Source organism: Oryzias latipes, chromosome 16, assembly GCF_002234675.1.
Source record: "Oryzias latipes chromosome 16, ASM223467v1".
NCBI classification, from domain to species: Eukaryota; Metazoa; Chordata; class Actinopteri; order Beloniformes; family Adrianichthyidae; genus Oryzias; species Oryzias latipes.
Window position 1 is genome coordinate 21,879,257 of NC_019874.2, and position 22,490 is coordinate 21,901,746.

General features: G+C 37.0%; 1 protein-coding gene across 1 annotated transcript; it reads right to left on the reverse strand.

Annotated features, from left to right (window-relative positions):
• Positions 1 to 1,592: 1,592 nt before the first annotated feature.
• LOC101158971 (meprin A subunit beta-like) lies at positions 1,593 to 20,599 on the reverse strand. Its single transcript, XM_023964560.1, has 22 exons — positions 20,430 to 20,599; positions 20,211 to 20,229; positions 20,079 to 20,117; positions 19,941 to 19,966; positions 19,788 to 19,869; positions 19,379 to 19,496; positions 17,423 to 17,601; positions 16,890 to 17,108; positions 16,267 to 16,428; positions 14,795 to 15,025; positions 14,221 to 14,673; positions 13,955 to 14,131; positions 12,999 to 13,101; positions 6,776 to 6,880; positions 6,186 to 6,290; positions 5,595 to 5,699; positions 5,004 to 5,108; positions 4,413 to 4,517; positions 3,823 to 3,927; positions 3,439 to 3,543; positions 2,763 to 2,822; positions 1,593 to 2,376 (listed from the first exon to the last, which is right to left on the reverse strand). The coding sequence occupies exons 1-22, from the start codon at positions 20,547 to 20,549 to the stop codon at positions 2,298 to 2,300; spliced, it is 2,802 nt and encodes a 933-aa protein (XP_023820328.1). The 5' UTR covers positions 20,550 to 20,599; the 3' UTR covers positions 1,593 to 2,297.
• Between the last annotated feature and the right edge of the window lie 1,891 nt (positions 20,600 to 22,490).

Genomic DNA, 22,490 nt, shown 5'->3' on the forward strand with positions numbered 1-22,490 from the left:
CACTTAATGCTGGTGAAATCGCCAAATTCACCACCACAAAAAGAAAAACTTTTAACTTCATGCCAAGTTTTTTTAGAAATAGACATCAGACATCAGCCCTTGTGCTATCTTAGATGACCCCACCCTTACATTGACATATTCTCCCTACCATGACAAAGGTGGATAAAGGTGGAAAGATTTCATGTAATCCATGGACACCAGTAAAGATCACAAATCATTGAAGAAAAAAAGGTTCAGTGCACTGTCTAGTGGGTCTAGATGACCCAACTCCCAATGTTGAAGTGCCTAGGATAGCACAAGGGTTACGGATCTTGCAAATAGAAACCAGTTTAGCCGTATCTACCTACCACACACCATCTGCCTGTTCCTTAAACTGATCAGTTCCAAAAAGAGATGGTGTTTTTATAGGAAGCCAACAGCAAAAAGGTGACTTATCAGGTTTTCACATTCAAAGTTTACAGACTAAAAAAAGCAAAGAGAAATTATTTGCTTTTTATAGTTGGGGAAACAGAACAGAGGGAGAACAACCTGTTCCCCCAGGTTCTTTTACTTCCTTGCTGTGGTGACATATTCAAAAACAACATGTAAAAATGTATTTCAATACAGTATTGTATTGGAGAATTCTGTCTATAATATGGGTTCTGGATGTTAATCCATCCCCAAGCAACGACAGACCAAATAATGACTTTTGCCCTTTTTCTTCATTAATGTAGAGTTGGCTTTACAGTGGAAACCACATCATGCCTGTTTTGCATATGTAAATTTGTGTGTGGTTTGCTCTCATGGCCGCACATTTAAGCTCAAAAAACCAACTGGTCTTGGAACTTTGCTGTTTGCTCTGTATACTTGTGCTTACAACTTGTAATTTTATCTACTCAAAAAACGGCTGCACCCTTTAGTGGAAAACTTCAGAACAGCCACCCATACACTTGCACAGCAAGTTTTATGCAGGGGTTAGTTTTGGCTTGGTTGTGGGTCAGCAGGTAGTCTGATGAGGCGTCTTACTGGTCACATGCAAGTACGGCCCTCTACTATAACTTCTGCTGTACGGATCTAACCGCCAGCCACTCTGCAAAGCCTCTCAGAGATGGTTTTCCATCTTTCTGTGGGTAGAGGTAATGCCGGAAAGTCATTGCATCAGCTGGGAGAATAAGGGACCGTTGTACTCTATATATTTTTTAATATAACCCAATTTCCTAAAATAAGTTTTGTTTTGTAAGGCAAACATGTTTTTTATATAAATTATGCTTTAATGGTAGAATAGTCCACAGTTAGGGTCCAACTGTCTTTTCCTAAAATATCATTTAAGATTTTTATAGTTAACATTCATCATTGCTCGGAGAGCATAGCTTCCATAATCCATGGACACCAGTGAAGATCACAAATCATTGAAGAAAAGAGGTTCAGAGCACTGTTTAGTGGGTCTAGATGACCCAACTCCCAATGTTAAAGTGCCTAGGATAGCACAAGGGTTATTAGAATTTAATAAGACCAGAATGACAATCTTTTCAGTAATGTTGGCATTCATGCACCGGTAAAGAAAGTTGTGCATAGTAACATAAATACATTCTTGTTCAAAGACCACACAGTTATTAAACTTTTCATAATAGATTTATTCATTTATAAGATTTTTGGAGAAATAGATAAAAAATATGCAACTAAATCAATGTTCATCTTAGCCGAAAGTTAAATGAAAACTGCCCAGGACTGGCAATTAGTCAGCCATCTTGTTTTAAAATCAGCCTCCCTTCATCACCTTCATTACATCATTAAAAAGCCTCCAGTTTCTGATAAATCACAGTAACAATTATGTCATTGCAGCGACCTCTTTCTACAGTAACTTCCATAAAGAAGGAAGTAACAATAAGCTGGGGTTATGTGAACAGTGCTGGATAACAAACAGTTTTCTCAGACTCCAAAGAAGCTTTGAAAATAAGTTCTCCTATTTATCATATACAAAATATGTGTGTACATACATGTATGTATATATGTACGGGTATATACATATTTTGTGGCGAACAAATCATTTAAACATACACATTTTTATGTAAATTACTTATATTCTAGTTTTCCTTTTTCCATTTCACAGTTGATATAAATAAATTAACTAATGATTATTAAAAAATAATTACTTCCACCTTCAAATGAGTATTATTTTTCTTTTATATATCCATGTTTGTTGTTCCAGAAAGTAGGATGTTTTAACGTTACAATTATACCATAAACCCAAAAATTCCAGATTTAATTAATTGAATCACCTTATTTAATAATCACATGAAACAATGAAGACATCCACACTAAGGTACCAGAATCATCAGGACTAGTAGGAAGATGAGGGTGACAGAGGGCATCATGGCAGGAGAGTGGCAAAAGATGCTGCAGCAGAAGAAAGGAAATATTATCACATTACATTACATTGTTGCATCCATTTGTCTACCTGTTGAAATACATGTTATGACTTCATAGTGTACATATCTATGATGGTAACATAGATAACAAAATGGCAACATTTTGAATTCTATAAAGAATAGGTTTTTATAGCTGTGGACAGAATAGATGTGTAGCACTCAGTGCCTTAGCAAATCTGAAGGCACCTGTGACTACAAACATTGCATACTGTGTAAAACACTGAATTATTGTGTTTCAAGGGCATGCTTGTGGTTTTCCATACTTTGACAAAATATACTCAGCGCTTTGATATGTTCTATGACTTTGAAGTTTAAGTTAAAACTAGAGAAAAACAAGGGGAAATAGTAGGTTACCTGTCATCATCTTTATCTGGACGATTTTGTGAAGTTGAGGGGAACTCAGTTGGTGTGATCCTGCAGAATTATCAGCATTTTTGGACAAGAGAAACTATTATAAACTACAATTTTATAATGTAGTAAAAATAGGTCTCACATCAACAACATGGTCCTATACACAATCGACAGCCTTCATGTTGCTGAGAAAAGCATCCTTTTTGCATTATTTTTGCATTATATTTTGCATTCTGACAAACAGCATGAAGATCACGTTTTCACTTTTAAAAAATCAAGAAGAATTTGCATAATTTACAGGAAAAAACAATACAATAATGTCCAAGTAACCAATGCAACAGCATTAAATAAAGTCACTGTTGACAAGATGATAATTTATGACACCACTTATTTGATGAGTTTATACAAATGATAAGAAATAACTTATTCACCCAAAACATCTAGACAGCCACATGTATTGTGTTACTCTGCTGACAAATTGTCTGCTGCTGAGTCAATGTCAAAGTGGTAACAGGCTTTACAAGACACTGCAGCAAAAGTTGCACCTCATCACATTTAAATGGGTAATCTACTAGATAACAATTTATAATTAATAATAATAAAATAATTAAATAATTACACTTTAGAGTAAAACATGTCATCATGTCATTTATAAGAAGAGAAAACTATGTTCGGATACCTGTCATCATCTGTTGTTGGAGGATCTGGTGGAGATTGGGTTGTTATGATGGTGGGTGGAGTCTTGATGATAGTGGATGGGGTTGTAGTCTCTGCTGGCGGGGTCCTACAAAAACATTTGTTTTTCAGAAAAAAAAGGAACGTAATTGTCCAAAAAACCACTTCAACAGAGTTATATGAAAGCACTGATGATAGATTATTATTTAATAGTAGTAATTTAAATGACATCAAATAATTTGAATTGGTAAAGTAAAACATTACTGAAAACTCCAGAACAACAATTAATATTCTTACACAAGTTAGTCCTGCAAGACTTTTAATATATTCATTTGTATTTTAGAAAACAAATAATGGCAAATATGAAATAAAAACAACATTAAAATACCTTTTCCGAACTGTTGTTGGAGGATCTGGTGGAGATGGAGTTGTAATGATGCTGGGTGGAGTCTTAATGATAGTGGGTGGGGTTGTAGTTATTTTGTCTGTGGTCCTGCAAAAGTCACATTTTTCTTAAAGAAAATATTTAACCTTGGATATCTGCTAAATGTACGTCAATCTGAAATGAGCAGATTTGCTTTATGCACTACCAGAATAAATATTTGAAAAAAAATCACCAGCTTTTATGTGTCTACATGTACGAATTGTAAAGATTGAACAAAAAATCCTGTGATCCATTACTTTAGTATTGCAGTAAGCAGAAAACTGGTATCTTAAGAACAAACAAAAAATGTTTGATTTGCTGAAGTCTCACCAAAAAAAACTTTTTCTTGTGGACCTATTCATCTAAGGATTTTGTATTATTCCTAAAATTAGCTATCTCTATTGCTTACAGTGCATGTTGTAAAAACAAAATTGCCTTCCACCAAACAAACTCATTATACCAATTTTTCTGTTACTTTTCTACATTTTACAAACATTTTTAGAAATAAAAAAAAACCCAAAAGTTAGGCAAAAATCTTGGTGATGTTGATATACCTGACATCATCTGTCGTTGGAGGATCTGGTGGAGATGGACTTGTTATGATGGTGGGTGGAGTCTTAATGATAGTGGGTGGGGTTGTAGTTATTTTGTCTGTGGTCCTGCAAAAGTCACATTTTTCTTAAAGAAAATATTTAACCTTGGATATCTGCTAAATGTACGTCAATCTGAAATGAGCAGATTTGCTTTATGCACTACCAGAATAAATATTTGAAAAAAAATCACCAGCTTTTATGTGTCTAAATGTACGAATTGTAAAGATTGAACAAAAAATCCTTTGATCCATTACTTTAGTATTGCAGTAAGCAGAAAACTGGTATCTTAAGAACAAACAAAAAATGTTTGATTTGCTGAAGTCTCACCAAAAAAAACTTTTTCTTGTGGACCTATTCATCTAAGGATTTTGTATTATTCATAAAATTAGCTATCTCTTTTGCTTACAGTGCATGTTGTAAAAACAAAATTGCCTTCCACCAAGCAAACTCATTATACCAATTTTTCTGTTACTTTTCTACATTTTACAAACATTTTTAGAAATAAAAAAACCCCCCAAAAGTTAGGCAAAAATCTTGGTGATGTTGATATACCTGACATCATCTGTCGTTGGAGGATCTGGTGGAGATGGACTTGTTATGATGGTGGGTGGAGTCTTAATGATAGTGGGTGGGGTTGTAGTTATTTTGTCTGTGGTCCTGCAAAAGTCACATTTTTCTTAAAGAAAACATTTAACCTTGGATATCTGCTAAATGTACGTCAATCTGAAATGAGCAGATTTGCTTTATGCACTACCAGAATAAATATTTGAAAAAAAATCACCAGCTTTTATGTGTCTAAATGTACGAATTGTAAAGATTGAACAAAAAATCCTGTGATCCATTACTTTAGTATTGCAGTAAGCAGAAAACTGGTATCTTAAGAACAAACAAAAAATGTTTGATTTGCTGAAGTCTCACCAAAAAACACTTTTTCTTGTGGACCTATTCATCTAAGGATTTTGTATTATTCATAAAATTAGCTATCTCTTTTGCTTACAGTGCATGTTGTAAAAACAAAATTGCCTTCCACCAAGCAAACTCATTATACCAATTTTTTTGTTACTTTTCTACATTTTACAAACATTTTTAGACATAAAAAAACCCCCCAAAAGTTAGGCAAAAATCTTGGTGATGTTGATATACCTGACATCATCTGTCGTTGGAGGATCTAGTGGAGATGGACTTGTTATGATGGTGGGTGGAGTCTTAATGATAGTGGGTGGGGTTGTAGTTATTTTGTCTGTGGTCCTGCAAAAGTCACATTTTTCTTAAAGAAAATATTTAACCTTGGATATCTGCTAAATGTACGTCAATCTGAAATGAGCAGATTTGCTTTATGCACTACCAGAATAAATATTTGAAAAAAAATCACCAGCTTTTATGTGTCTACATGTACGAATTGTAAAGATTGAACAAAAAATCCTGTGATCCATTACTTTAGTATTGCAGTAAGCAGAAAACTGGTATCTTAAGAACAAACAAAAAATGTTTGATTTGCTGAAGTCTCACCAAAAAACACTTTTTCTTGTGGACCTATTCATCTAAGGATTTTGTATTATTCATAAAATTAGCTATCTCTTTTGCTTACAGTGCATGTTGTAAAAACAAAATTGCCTTCCACCAAGCAAACTCATTATACCAATTTTTCTGTTACTTTTCTACATTTTACAAACATTTTTAGAAATAAAAAAAAAACCCAAAAGTTAGGCAAAAATCTTGGTGATGTTGATATACCTGACATCATCTGTCGTTGGAGGATCTGGTGGAGATGGACTTGTTATGATGGTGGGTGGAGTCTTAATGATAGTGGGTGGGGTTGTAGTTATTTTGTCTGTGGTCCTGCAAAAGTCACATTTTTCTTAAAGAAAACATTTAACCTTGGATATCTGCTAAATGTACGTCAATCTGAAATGAGCAGATTTGCTTTATGCACTACCAGAATAAATATTTGAAAAAAAATCACCAGCTTTTATGTGTCTACATGTACGAATTGTAAAGATTGAACAAAAAATCCTTTGATCCATTACTTTAGTATTGCAGTAAGCAGAAAACTGGTATCTTAAGAACAAACAAAAAATGTTTGATTTGCTGAAGTCTCACCAAAAAACACTTTTTCTTGTGGACCTATTCATCTAAGGATTTTGTATTATTCATAAAATTAGCTATCTCTTTTGCTTACAGTGCATGTTGTAAAAACAAAATTGCCTTCCACCAAGCAAACTCATTATACCAATTTTTCTGTTACTTTTCTACATTTTACAAACATTTTTAGACATAAAAAAATACCCAAAAGTTAGGCAAAAATCTTGGTAATGTTGATATACCTGACATCATCTGTCGTTGGAGGATCTGGTGGAGATGGACTTGTTATGATGGTGGGTGGAGTCTTAATGATAGTGGGTGGGGTTGTAGTTATTTTGTCTGTGGTCCTGCAAAAGTCACATTTTTCCTTTAGAATAAAATAAACCTAATAATCCAAATCACCACTGCCACAGCATCATACAAAGGCATTATTGACAAACCAATTAGTTAAATGACACCATATATTTGATTTGTTAATGACGAGCTTATAAAAATCTCAAAATCACTAATCAGTTTAAGCAAACATTTACTCCTGTTAGTAAAAAAAAAGCATGCACTTTATGAATTGAATTTTATTTTACCCCCTTTTTTACGAAAATATACATATAAGCTATGTGTGCTCAGAAAATGAAGCTTTATGGAAAAAAAGAAAAGACAAAATTTTGCAGATAACAATTTGCATTCTAACACGTGTATTTTAAGTCATGCAGCAGGACTTAAAACAGGGGTGTCAAACATACGTATAGTTCAATCTGGCCCAGTCCTTAAAGTACAAAAATTAAGGATTTTTAAAAATAAAGCACATTTCTAGTCCATTCCTATGATAGTTTTAATGAATTAACCGAAATGCACACTAGGGGGAGCAGAGGAAAAGCAAAACAAGTGAAACAGTATTTCTCTGCACGTGCCAAAAGCAAAACCTAACAGCTTTCCATCTGGGTAAGATGCAGTTTGGTTCCCTGTGAGTCTCACTGCTGTTACATTGCAATAAGAATGAGTAGTGACCCCCTTATCACCAAAATGTTGTCAATGAGTTTGATTTGTTCACAGAGCTGAATACAAAACCTGCATGCTTGGTATATCATCAACATATTGGATGTGCAAGGACTCGCTGCTTGCTTTGCCGGATGACATTCCACCAGAGATCAGGTTCCCAGGGGGCTCCTCGCCAACCTTCCCTCTCCCCACTTGAGATGCCGCAGGCGGCGCACACAACGACGGCAGAAATGAGGCAAGAGAGGCAGCCTGCGGGCTAGGCTAAGAGCTGACCCACAACGACCAGCGCTCCCGAGTCTGTTTCTGTCCAACTGTCGGTCGCTCGTCAATAAGATAGACGAAATAAGACTGAGGATATTCTCCGACAAGACCTGCAGGTGTGTGTCGGTGTTCACGGAGACTTGGCTGGACAACAACGTTCCTGACGAGGCTATCGGGATTGCCGGCTGCACTGTTTACTGGGCCGACAGGACGGCCTGCTCCGGTAAGAAGAAAGGCAGAGGCGTGTATGTTTACATAAACAACAACTGGTGCACAGCTGCGGATATAAACAGGACTTACTGCTCACCAGACCTGGAATATCTGGCAGTGAAATGTAGACCACTTTACTTGCCGAGGGAGTTTTCAATCGTCCAGATCATTGCTGTTTACATCCCACCACAGGCTAACGCTAAGCTAGCGCTAGAGGAGCTGCACGGCCTTGTGAGCAGTAAGCTAAATGCCCATCCAGAGGGAGTAATTATTGTGGCAGGAGACTTTAATCATGTAAAGCTTAAAACAGCACTGCCAAAGCTGCACAAATACATTGACTTCCCCCCAAGAGACGGCAATATTCTGGACCAGGTGTACACAAACATCAAGGGAGCCTACAAACCTGCAGCAGCCCCCCACCTAGGTCTATAAGACCACATCTCTTTATTACTGACCCCATCCTACAGACCAGTGGTGTGCAGAAGCAGACCCACTATAAACACTGTACAGGTGTGGAGTGAGGAGGCCACAGCATCTCTCCAACACTGTTTTGAAGTCACGGACTGGGATGTGTTTGCTGAGGGATCTGACCTGCAAGACTACGCAGCTGCTGTACTGGATTACATCAAGTTCTGTGCAGAGGAAGCATTACCCAAAAAAACCATCAGAACATTCCCAAATCAGAAGCCCTGGTTTAATGGAACAGTTTGGGCCCTGCTAAAGGCCAGGACCACCGACCTACAGGTCAGGAAACCAGCTATAATATAGCACAGCCCGGAAGAATCTGACAAAAGGGATCAAAGAAGCCAAAGACAGTTACAGACAACGGATAGAGGGACACTTCATCTAAGGATGCATGTGGCGGCATGTGGAGAGGAATCAGGACTCTGACTGAATAAAGCAGAACCATCACACAGGTCAGTCAGGACAGGGATCTCCCAGACACACTGAACCACTTCTTTGCCCGCTTTGACAAGCAGCAGGGAAGACCCCAGCCTGCTAGCAGGAAGCAGCCTGAGGGGGAGCCAACACTCAAGCTTGAGGTGCACCAGGTGTGATCCACCCTGAAAAAGATCAACACTGCAAAAGCAGCTGGACCGGATGGGGTGACAGGTCGCCTATTGAAGTCCTGCGCTGACCAGCTGGCTGGCGTGTTTACAAATATTTTCAACCTCTCCCTACAGCTGTCCACAGTCCCCACCTGCCTCATATCCACAACCATTGTTCCTGTGCCCCAAAAAACTGCTGTCACAACACTCAATGACTACCATCCAGTTGCCCTCACCCCAGTGATAATGAAATGTTTTGAGAGGATTGTCTTAGAACACTTCAAAGATAACATCCCCACAAAATTCGACAAACATCAGTTTGCTTACCGGGCAAATAGATCTGTAGAGGACGCCATTTCCACCACACTCCACACAGCCCTGACCCACCTGGAGCAGCCAAACACCTACGTCAGGATGCTCTTTGTGGACTTCAGTAGTGCATTCAATGCTGTGATCCCCCACAAACTGGTACACAAACTCTTCAATCTCGGACTTTCATCCACGCTCTGTTCATGGATTATGGACTTCCTGACCAACAGGCCTCAGAATGTCAGGATGGGGAGACTGACATCTGACACCATAATCCCGAGCACATGGCACACCACAGGACTGTGTGCTCAGTCCAGCCCTTTTCACACTTTTCACTCAGGACTGTTCTCCCATCCACTCTTCCAACACTATAGTGAAATTTACGGATGACACTACAGTGGTGGGCCTCATCACTGACAATAACGAGACCTGGTACAGGCAGGAGATCCTCAATCCCACCAAAACCAAGGAGATCATTATAGACTTCATGAGGACTGGGAGAACGACTCAACCCCCACTCCACATCAGAGGTGAGGAGGTGGAACACACTGACTCCGTCAGGTTTCTTGGCATCCACATCTCCAAGAACCTGACATGGACACTGAACACCTCCAAACTGGTGAAAAGGGCCCATCAGAGGCTGTTCTTCCTGAGGAAGCTGAGGAAGGCGGTCTGGCTCCGGGACTTCTCAGAAAACGTTGAGTCCATCCTCTGCCAGGGAGAGACCTGTCCCGGGTGGTGAAGACAGCGCAGAGGATTGTGGGAGCCAAGCTCCCAGACCTGAACGTTGTCTATGTAGAGCGTATACAGAGAAGGGCAAGGGCCCTCAGCATGGACAGTAGCCATCCTGGACATTTCCTGTTTGTGCCGCTGCAATCGGGCAAAAAGTACCGGGTTTTAAAAACAAGGACAAATAGACTGAGACGCAGCTTCTTCCCCAGAGCTGTAGTCTCCATCACCCCCCCACTTTCCATCTCCCACTGACTTAAATCTTATCCATCACAGACAGCCCTCAGTACAACACACAACTGTATGTTCAATAAAGCTGTTTAATTTAACATGACATTCTTATTTGATGCTTTCTAATGTTTATTTACGGATTTTTTATATTCTTATATTTTTTATTTATTCTTTGATGTTTACTTCTTTTTGACTGAGTGCCAACGGAATTTCGCTGTAGAAATACACTGACAATAAAAAATCTTTGAATCTTTGAATCTTGAATCTTTGAACACGTCACAGTGCTCCAAGAATATAACATTCATGATTCAATTAGGTTCATTGTGTCTATGAATTATACTGCGTACTTAAATTATTTTTTATCAGACACTGGTTGGTTTTTTAAATTTAATTTATAAAACGTACCGACATATTTTGGTGGAATACATTCCGCCTTTGTCAGGGTCGTCATCAGGTGGTGGTGTGTGACTTCTTTAAAAACAGATGATTGTGACTGAGTCACCTGTCAAACTTTGACAAGTGACTCCGCCCCTTGATGTCCGTTTTTTGCTGGAGGATGTTGCTCCAGGTGTGAGAGAGCAGGAAGGGCCCCTCATCCCTGTTCATGGAAGTGTGGGCTCGCTTTCTTATCTCCACCGCCTCCATGATCCATCTGCGGAGTCTGTTGTCTTCAGTGCGGAGGACTTTGGCCTTTTCCCAGTCCATGATGTGGTTTTCTTGTTTGCAGTGGTCCGTCATGGCTGATTTCATATTTTCTTGTACTGCCTGTTGTCGTCTGGCTCTTGTTAGTATTTTATTTGTTTCCTTTTCGCATTCTTTTTGATGTTCTGTTTTTCTTGTGATGAAGGTGAGTCCTGTTTCTTTGATGTATGTTTTATTGCAGATGTAACATGGGATTTCATAAATGACATTGCATTTCTTATTTTGTTCGATCTTGTCTTTTGGGTAAACCAGTGGTTGCCTGAGTTTTTTATACGGTTCAACCGGGGTGCTGATGTGATATTTTTTCATGGCCCTTAGGATGCGTTCTGTTATTTCTCTGATGTATGGCAATGTAACCATTCCTTTGTTTTCTGATTTCTTCGTCAGATTTTTCTTCTCTGCTTCCTTGTATTTCCTCTGCTCCACCTATGTTTGTCCCTTTTTCATGGCCCATTGAGGATATTGACACCTGGTTAGTGCATTTTGTATGTGTTTCTTCTCCTCCGTTTTGTCCTCCCCGTCCGTTACCAGTTCTGCATCAAATAAGGTTCTTACGACGTATAATTTGTGAGTGGTAGGATGTTCTGATGTCCATAGTAAATATTGGTCTGTGTGAGTTGGTTTCCTGTAGACTTTTATTTTTATGTCCCTGTTTTCGGTGTGCATGATGTTTATGTCCAGAAAGTTGATGGAGTTCTCTTTTTCCTCTTCATGTGTGAATTTGATTTGTCCTGTATCATCCATGGTGTTCAGGTGGTCTGTGATCTCCTGCGTTTGTCCTGCTTTGATCTCTTCCAGAATGTCATCGACGTAGCGTTTCCATAGGGTTGGACAGCAGGGCTCCAGTGCAGATGTTATTGCTTTCTTTTCCAGGTCCTCCATGAAAAAAACTGCACATTGTGGTTGATAGTGGGTCGCCCATGGGAAAGCCTTCCTTTTGTCTGTAAATTGAGTTGCGGAATTGGAAATAGGTGGATGTAGTAATTAACCGGAGAAAAAAAAAAAACGGAAAACGCAAAAAACGTACATCAAGGGGTGGAGTCACTTGTCAAAGTTTGACAGGTGACTCCGTCTCAGTCACAATCATCTGTTTTTAAACACCACCACCTGATGGCGACCCTGACGAAGGCGGAAGGTATTCCACCGAAACATGTCAGCACGTTTTATAAATTATATTTTGAAAAACAAACCAGTGTCTGATAAGAAATAATTTAAGTACGCAATATAACATTCAGCACCACTACAAGACTCACCATAAAGAAAAGTTTCACCATTTGCATTGACGATAAGAGATTTACCAACTATTAGCTGGACTGACAAAATACCCGTCTGCATTTACTGCAGCCGTGACGTCAGTGATGGAGCAGTGACACACCTTCTTGCAAAAAAGTTGGAGCAAATATCCAAAGCATTTTCAGATGGTGAACTTATGAAAAAAGGATGAAGGCTGCAGAAGTCTTGTGGCCCAAAAAGCTATTGACCTTTTGGCCTCTGTGAATGAATGTGTAATAATAAGATTTTAGGCTAACATGTTGGTTGAGGCATTTTTCCAACTGAGTAAAAACACAAAAAACAAGCAGTTTTTTGCTTTTATGTTACCGGTCCGGCCCACTTGAGATCAGACGGGTTGAATGTGGCCCCCAAACCAAAATGAGTTTGACACCCCTGACTTGAAATGTCAATTTGTATTCTGGAATCATTTACAAAAATAACAGTATCCAATGTGAAATGAAAAAACTATGTTGGGATACCTGTTATCATCTGTTGTTGGAGGATCTAGTAAAGATGGAGTCGTTTTGATAGTGGGTGGAGTTGTAGTTTTGTTGCAGTTTGTTAGTTGCAAAAGTCAAATTTTTCTCCAAAAAAAAAAAGTGACCTAATTTCCAATTTTATATTAATCCTACACTTTGTTGTTTGAAATCCCAGGTTCAGCCTTTGTTGGAACGATAAATATTTAATTAATTTGTCAGGATCCTACCATGAACATGATCCTTCATTTCCATTTGTTGGCTGATGGACAAAGTCAATTGGTCTAACTTGAGGACATGGTAGAGTACTTCCATTAATCAGTGGAGTGAGATCTAACGATAAAGAAAAATACAATTAATGTCAAACAGAAATACATGTAAGTGTTTTTAAATTAACTTTTGATAAAATCTTTTGAGGAACAAAATAGCTCCGTTATTCTACATCTTCCTAATTTGTCTCTTATGTAAAGAAAAATGATGGTGCTAAGTCAGTTTTTTTTTCTCCGCATTTGTGCCAAAAAAAGAATACCGTATTTTCCGGACTATAAGTCGCCCTTTTTTTCATAGTTTGGCAAGGGGTGCGACTTATACTCCGAAGCGACTTATAAATATTAGAAATAAATTGAAATAAATACATTGTTAACCCTCCTGTTATGTTCATTTGTGAGGAACAGAGATGATGTTCCTGGGTCAATTTGATGTATGAGGTATGTTAAGTGTTAAGAGTATGTTAAGTGACTCAGAGAATCAGCAAACTTTTTTTACAGTAAGATCTTGAAGGCTAACAACATAATATTCTATTTTCCAATGATTTCATAGATTCAGATATGCAATAAAAATGAAAAATGTTTCTACAAATACAGGATGAAAACAGAGTATTAGTTGGCCAATGATGCTTCATGAAAAGAATAAATAAATAAGTATGAGAAAGAATTACTGTGAAATTATTAGATAAACAGTCTGCTATGATTGTGTCATATAAGGTTGTGAAAGTTAAAATGCGACTTATAGTCCAGTGCGACTTAACTGTGTTTTTTCTACTTTATAATGCATTTTTGGGCTGGTGCGACTTATACTCCGGTGCGACTTATAGTCCGGAAAATACGGTAGCTAGAATTGAAAAGCAGTCATAATGTTATCAGAGACTACAGTGCCTGCAGGTTACTTAGCAAAATTCTTAACTTGCCTTGAAAGTTGAGGGTAAAAACAGCACTCCCTCCTTTAAGGAACTCTCTGTTTTGCATTTCTTCCAAAGTTGAAAACACATATAAGCCATAAAGAACTCCACCATAGACCTGTTTATTTTTGTCATCAATGAACACTGGAGATCCAATCTTGCGTGGGTTGTCAAAGTAATTGACACCTGTTCAGCAAAAGAACATACATTTTTTGCAATGTAAAAGGGTTCCTTTGGTCTTCTTAAGATTTTTTCTTTAGGTTAAACGCGCTTACCATTTTGGTCCACGTGATATTCGTTTGTGGTGAAACTCCACCTCTTTGCCATCTGCTGCTGAATGTTTGGGGTCTGATCCAGCATTTGAAAAGTCATTTGTTTACGGAGGCTTGGCCACTTCAGTTGATCATCATAATCACCAGACAGAAACTGCATGAACAGTCCAAAATGTGTCCCAAAAAAAAGAGCACCAAACCGGAAAGCATAACCTTCACTGGAGTACTGCCTTGAACTGTATATTTGGGATCCTGAGGCACTAGTGTTCAGCACTCTCTGAAAGTCATCAATCTGCAGGCTTAAATGTGGACACTCAGTCTCATACAGATTGATGTCATCAACTGAGAAGCCTCCTGTAGAGCGTCCTGCTCCTTTCTGAGCTTCAAACACCACCTGGAAATTCTTAGACGCATTTAAGGAAACATGATGAAGCCTCCAGTGAGATGTCCGGGAACCTATAGCGAAAAAAGTTTTAAATATGTCTATACTGTCTCATCTATTGATATCATAAGTTGAAAGGCAAATAGCTAAATTGACAAAATATTTTAAAAATTAACAGTTCAGATGTTGCTTTACCAGTGATCTGCCCCATGAGGCGTCGGGTTCCTGTTAGGTCCTGTTCATTTTCAAACTCTCTGATCCAGATGTTGAGAGTATCAGACTCATTTCCACTGTGGTAATAGTAGAACTGCAGACACTGGATGTGACAGTCTCTTTGGGGAGTCATCCTCTGAGTTTCCAGTTGTGCTGTGTCTCCCTCCTGACCTGTTGCTGTGCTAACATGCATGAAGTAGCCTATTTCTCCACCTAGAAAAGTAACAATAAAAACGTTTAATTTAGGTCATCAAAAAAACAACAGCGAATATATAAATGTATTAATTGTTGTTATCATTATTAAACAGGAAAAATTAAAGCTAAGTATGCAAGCTTCCATATTCCCCTATATGCATTGACTGCATATGAGAATTTGACCTTCGCCTTCCTCACATTCCAAATAGAAACTTCTTTCTTGATTCTTTTGAGAAATAAACAGCTATCACTCTGTCATTATACTTGTCTGAATAACTATTCTAGCTCTGTTGCCTATGTTGATATTTTTTCCTGTACTGCATGTTGTTTTTAGTTATAATCTGACAAATCAGATGTCTTAATAAAAGTATGTTGTCCTGTGCTGAACATTTGACCTGTTTGATTGTTCTGAGCCTTCTATTAGGTGATAGAAGTGTGAACTTCCAACAAGCCCATTCCTGATTGGTGAGATTGGTTGCCATAGTAAAGTTGACCAAGACCAACTTGGACCAATCATTACTTTCTAACACATGTGGTTTCAACACATCGATGTCCACACTACAAAATAGTCACTAAAGTTCTCGAATAAAGTCAATTCTTAAAAGTTAGAAAACTCCTATTTTGACTTTTTTGTTTGTCAGCAGAAAGAGCTCAAGCAAGAGGGACTCATGATAAATACCCTACAAAACAGTTTGGCCCCCACTGTCGCTGATACCAGCATTGATAGAACATATCTTGGCCGGAAGTTTTAGTCTTTGACGAAATTTCGCCAATTTAAAACAGTAAGAAAAAGAAAACTTAAAACTTAGCTCTGAAATTAATTAAATACCAATTCACCATCAAGCAAAAACAACATATACATTAAATTTAATATCGGTCAAAGTTTTATATTAATACTTTTCAATAAATAAATAAAAATCATAAAGACATTCAGGGAAAACAGAGATTATTTTATTTGAGCTCTTTATTTTTTGGTAATGCCAACAATTTTCTTGAGCAATTCAGATTTCTTGGCATTTTCCAAATGCCAAGAAATGGCCTTTATAGCAATAAGCAAGCTTTTGTTGATCTAATATCATGGCTGTATGATCATAGGCATCTCTTAGATGAACTGTTGTGATACATTTTGAATAAGACAGATAACAGATAATCTTATTTTAATGTAAATCTCAGCTGATATAGATAATGTACCATTATTCGTTTTTTTAGTAACATTAAATACATAACAAATTCCTAAATGAAAAAGGCTTCAATCTTACTGTAGTTTTTGCTTCCACTGGGTTGTGTTGTATGATCAGAACTTGGACCACTTGTAACTTGTGTTACCAGTTCCCAGCTGATGCTACCTTGTGTACAGCGATCCATTTCACACAAGGTCCCATTAGAAAAGCCACAGTACATATTAAAGGCAACGGTTGAATCTGTGATGGTGAAGAATTGTGAGAAAAAAAGGAGAAAAGTATTTAGATTTTAATTCAGAACTTTTAAATTATTAATTATTACTTTTGAATTACTTTCAAAAGTTTCTCACAATTCAAAAAATTAATTTATCATTCATGAGCTGAAAAAACTAAGTGGTTTCATCACGATTTATTTAAATTGTTCTTGTGAGATTTGTACACAGATTCTCTTTGTTAAAAATGTTCTATCAATCAACACACCTGTATCAATCTCATCTGTGACTAGCCGAATCCACTGTATTAACAAGCTTTAAATATTATTCAGAAATAAGGAAAACAAACGTTTTTTTCATGTATATGTAAGTATATAACACACCTCTTGTCCACATTTTTTTAATTGCACTGTTCCTCAGTTTTAATAGCTAAAATAAACAATTAACATAAATCTACATTACATTAACTTTCAAGTGTTTACTACTTACTACATTTGTAGAGAAGGTTTAGCTCCAGAACATCGTAATGACTCATTTCCAGTGTTTGACCGATAACATTTTGGAATTTGGGGTCTAAGGTGATGATGGTGGAACCGTTTCCATTGGTGAAAGCGTCTTTGCTGTAGTGCATCACTGACCAATAGTCGTATGGCGTTCCATGGGTGGTGCTTACATCTCTTGGAAACTTGTTAAAATTGTGCTCTTTACCTAAATGACACACAACAAATTCATGGATTAGTTTTAAAATACTGCACAAAAAATAGTGTAATGACAGCAGTTAATCGACATCTGATCTGCTGTTAGGTATTAGAGATAATTTCCATAGCAAAAATCACAATACAAATTGTTGACAGTTTAGACAATGCAAAAATTACAAAGTGGTTGATATGTAAATGATGAGTTTATATATAATGTAATTTCTGAAAAAAGTTAAAACAAAAATATGTTATTAATTGTCAAATAAAAATGCAAAGATTTCAATGTGATTCAAGTGTTTTACATAGTGAAAGTATTTCTCAAACCTTTAAGGATGTTGTCCCATACAATTCTCACATAATCATCTCTGTCATATCTCGACTGTTCATGGTAGAAGCCGAGAGCGTGAAGAATCTCATGTTCAACAGTGTGAACATATTCACAGCCGACTCCAAGAGATAAGACCTGCCCATTTGCAACTGCTCTCCCAATAGAAGAAAAACATCTAAGAGGGGAAAAACAATGTTTGTCACAATTGTCACGAAAAAACAGTGTCCACAATCAGTTCATACCTCAGAATAACTTCATGAAATGATACATCAAATAATAGTTACATTACTTCCAAAGAACATTTTTCTATGCATCAAATGTCCTCCTCATACACATCAATTAACAATACCGTGTCATAGTTTTCCTGGCCTGAGTGCATTTTCATTAATTTCCAAAAGAGGGCAACACTGCACAACAAAAGGAGAGCTGGGTCAACTTCTCCATTGACTGTGAATCCTGATGGTAATAGATCATTTAACCAAAGTTTACCATTCAGACCAATGACAGTATATGGGTTGGACACAGTGAGTGTGACGTCACCCATAATAAATGGCTTACTTCCGGCTGCAATTAAATTAATCAATTCAGTCAGCAATGTTTTAGCAATATGGATGCTGCCATGTTGGAGCCAGAGGTCATCAGTAAACAGTGATTGGTCTGATTTGGTCTGAGTCAACATTTTTAAAGCAACAACTCTCGCCAATCAGAAGTGAGCTGGTTAGAAGTCTGCACCCCCATCACCTGATAGAAGGCTACACGAAATCTGTCAAAAGTTTAGAACGCTGGACATGAGACTTCCTACTTTTATTGGAGAATTGATTAGTCAGGTTATGGCGTATACTTATACTTTAATGGCTTATAGCTTGACAAACGTACACTAAACTGAAACAGAAATTAGTTTTAGTTAGAACGTGTTAAAAGCAAAAGCAAGAATTGTTAGTCAGACAAATATAATGACTATCCATTTCTCAATAAAGTTTTTTGGTTTCTTGTAGCCCGCAATCACGTACGATTTAGAATGGGGGTGGGTGCCACTCAGTCCAGTTCTATTACACAGTCAATGGTTCAGACTTAAGCCCCTACCTTCCTTTCAGAACTTTAAGAATGTTGATGTATGTTAACGTTTATCAAAAGGCTGTCAGAGACAAAATGGACAATTTGTCATTGACTTCTTCTTATTTAAAAGTCAAATTCACACAAGTTGTAATCTTTTTTAATGTTGTTTTGAATCAGATCAAATTAATCTTTATCTATACAAAGCACTTCTCATGCTTTAAGCAGCTCAAATGGCTGTTTTTGTGGGATGAGTAGATTTGTTGAGGTCCCACTTAAGGATTAATTGTCATTGTTCATAAACCATGGGTGATGAGATTTTCTATCTAATATTTGTATATCTATGCTATGAGAGCAGGGATTTAGTTAAAAAAAGCAATCTATGGTTGTCTAATGTTAAAGTGAGTTTTCTTTCATAAGTTTAATCTGATATTCCAGTGCTTTGAAAACAGTTGTTTTTTTGTGTTATTGTTAAGTATCTATATATTGGTGTTTTCCTTTTTTTTTCAATAAATTGTTTCGAGGAAGCTAAAAATTGTTTACAATACAAAAATAATTACAAGACATGATATAGAAAAAAAAATACATTTCAATAAGAAAACATCTGTATAAATCACTTTTGTGGCATGGACAAAATTGCTGTACGATTTTTCTTGGGATGAAATGCATTCTCTGTTCGAATGTTGAAAATGATTAAAAATGATATGATGAAAATGATAAAAAAAAATCTACACGTGCTTTTTTTAAAACCAATAATCTAAAAGTAGCATCAATGTCAAAAATTTAATTCATTGATAATTACTGAAATTCAATGGGATTCACTAACGCAATACACTAGTATGATCAGATTGAGTGGACAGTAATCTGGGTTTGGAGTATTACAGGTAAAGAAGACGTACCCGTCTAACTTTTGTATGGAAAGGTAATATTCCTCAGCGTCTCGGAGTTTGAAGTCGATGCAGGATTTCAGTCTGAACTGGTCGAGGGCTCTCAGGATGATTCCTTTAGTATGTATGTCTGTCAACGTCCATCAAAAGATGTAATGGACACAAGGAAATTCAAGATTTAGGTGTTAACTTTCTGTTTCACAGCCATCACTCATCATGCTTTGATATCAAGATATAAGGTTGTTAGTGGTTCTTCCGCATAACTGAATGTTAAACATTTTATTGTGATTTCCCTAAAGCATTTAAGCCTGACTGACTGTGCCTTCTTGAATGAAACATATTTTAAAATGTTCTTTCCTCATGAACGTAAAGACCAGAACCTCAATGAGAATGCTGTTAGGAAAAAATAAATAAAAATTACCAACGCTTGTGTCAAACAAAAAAGGCACTGGGGGTGTCCACAGGTTGATGTCCCCAATAATGGTGCTCCTTTGATTTGGAAGCTAAGATTTAAAAAGTTATAATGAGGCCCAAAAAACCTTACAAACCTTAAAAGAAGAATTGTGTTACATACCTTTACGATGTCATCATGCAATAAATCTGAAGATAAAACAGTGTACTATTTTAACAAAGAAATTAGTAGCAGAAAAGGAGTTTTGCAAATATGTCACAATCAAAAGTTCATATTATATTATTAAGTTGCAAAAAATACCTTTTCTTGATTCTGTGTCATCTTCTGCATAGATAATTTCTATAAAAAAAGAGGAAATAAGACATGATCTTACTAAATATTACGAAGTGATAAGTGTCTTCATTAAATGATGCAATAAGAAAATTCACGCACCTACTGAACCTGTTCCAACCTGGTATAATAAAAAAAAATATTTAAAAGTTTAAACAATAACTTTTTATTTGAATTATTAATCTTGTCTTTAATAGAATTCCAAAATTACATTTACAGTGTAATTTTGTTTTTGCATTTTGTGCTAAAAATAAAAGCCAGTGTAACAATATGTCAAAATTTTCATCCTTCAAAAAAATGAATAGAATAAAAAACTCTTACCATTTCGATGGCGTTTAAAACAGCCAAATTTACCACAAGAAAAGTGATGATTTTTGGATCCATTTTGAGTTTTGCTCTTAACAAAAAATTAGATGTACAATGTAAAACCTCAAAATACATTTACAGAGTTTGACAATTAGTTTCCCGTGCCTGTTTTTAAGCTTACATTCCATCACCTGGAAGTCAGTTTCTAGACACACCCAAGCCATGAGGAGGGTTTTTAAACTCGATAAAAGCAAAACCAAAACCGTCAATGTGTGAAAATTTCAACCTGCAGAGTTTTCTGATTGGTTCAATTCACTTGATATAAATAGAACTGTTTACCTTTAATCTGTAGGATCTATGTAAAAAGCAACTAGCAAACACAAAAACTGGTCATTTAGAGCAGCCCCACAAGGTTCAGTATCTAAGGCATAAAACACATTTGATGTACTAATATGGTTTTTGGAACTGAAGGCTGCTCCTCAGCACTGCCACGCTTTTTATTGTTTTTTTGTTGTTTGTTTTTTACACAACACTGCTTTAAAAACCAAAGACATTGAGCATTTTTAACAAATGAAAGTGTTGACAATTAGGAGCTTACTCACAAAAAGAGTCTTAATGGACCAGATTGCTTAGAAATTAAATTATTTTAACTTTTGTCTTCTTTAGTAGTCTTCTATTTTGGTTGCTTAAAATAAACCAAATCCAACATTTTTGCCTGAATCTAAAGCTTAATATGTTGGATTTTATGTTTTATTTGTGTGTGTTTGTGTGTTTTGGATCGATGGTTTCACTTTGTGTGAAAAATTTCATGTTTGTTTTCTTGTTTTTTCTTTTTCTTTGTCGAGAGTTTTTGTTCCAGTAAATTGCTTTAATATGCCAAAGCCATTGGTCATTTTTAACTGATGGGTTTACTTACAAAAGGAAATGTCTTATTATATCAGATTTGATAGACTTTAATTTCATTTGGACTCTCATATCTCTTCTATGGTTTTTTTATCTGTTTCCTGCATTCGTAGAAGATCACGAGATGGAAAAATTCCAGCAAATCAGGAGATTCTGAAAAAGGCCTACTAAGACAGCCCCTCTGCCACCAACAGCCATGCCATAGGTCACTTGATTCCTTTTCCTCACATTTTTGAAGGCAAGTATGAACTTTGGCAAATAATCAGAACCATGTTTACTCTCCTAAATCTAATAAATTGCGGTTGACAAAAACTGTCAGGGGTGGGTGAACCATGGTGAGTCCAATTCCTTCCTCTAAAGCAGGGGTCGGGAACCTATGGCTCGCGAGCCATATATGGCTCTTTTGATGGTCACATGTGGCTCGCAGACAAATCTTTAATTATACTTTTTTTTTTCATTAGACCAGTCCTTCTCGGGCGCGATGCGATGCCAGAGGCGCGCAGTAGTAGCGGTGCTTAGAGAGAGAAATCTGCGCCAGCATTATCAGTTTACTATTATCTATTATTTCACAGAGTTTGTACCAGCTGGAAACTTGTGAATTGACGTGCCTAAAACTGCGCGCTCCCGTCTCTGAGAAAGAGCGCGCAGATGCGGGGACGGGATGTGTGAGAAAGAAAGCAGAGGGTGGGGGTGAGGGGTTGTGGGGACAGGCAGCAGATGAACCGCGCTGGGATTGTAAAAACGTAAAACCCGCTGCCCGTCACTCACTGCAGCGTGTGAGTGTGTGTTTGGCTCCATGTCTGTCTCACATCTACAGAACATTCAGACCTACGATCACGTTTAAAGTCTCAACGCCTGCATGAAGCAGAAACTCACCACGTATCAACCAGACTAGACCATCAGCAGAACTACCACGAGAAATACTCATCATTTATTAGCAACAGCATAACAATGTTATTAAAAAGAATCCACAGACTTATTGTACTTTAAAAATGTTGAAATTACATCAAATGCACACATTCATTTGTATATTTAGTTTTAAACATATTGTCGCGGACTGAGTTTAACTTGGCTGTTGGGCCGCGTTAAAAGTTCTGGAGTTCTGGAACGCATCAAGCAGAGATCTGATTGGCTCTCAGTTCTGTCGCTCTGCCTGTTGTTAGGTAATTTGGA

Excerpts from the sequence above, each read along its gene's own strand:
- LOC101158971 (XM_023964560.1), bottom strand. The coding sequence starts at position 20,549 with ATGTATTTTGAGGTTTTACATTGTACATCTAATTTTTTGTTAAGAGCA. Across the intron at positions 16,429-16,889 it reads AAACCTTCTCTACAAATGTA|ATTCAACCGTTGCCTTTAAT; the intron begins GTAAGTAGTAAA and ends TCACCATCACAG. Across the intron at positions 2,377-2,762 it reads CCAGATAAAGATGATGACAG|CATCTTTTGCCACTCTCCTG; the intron begins GTAACCTACTAT and ends CTTCTGCTGCAG.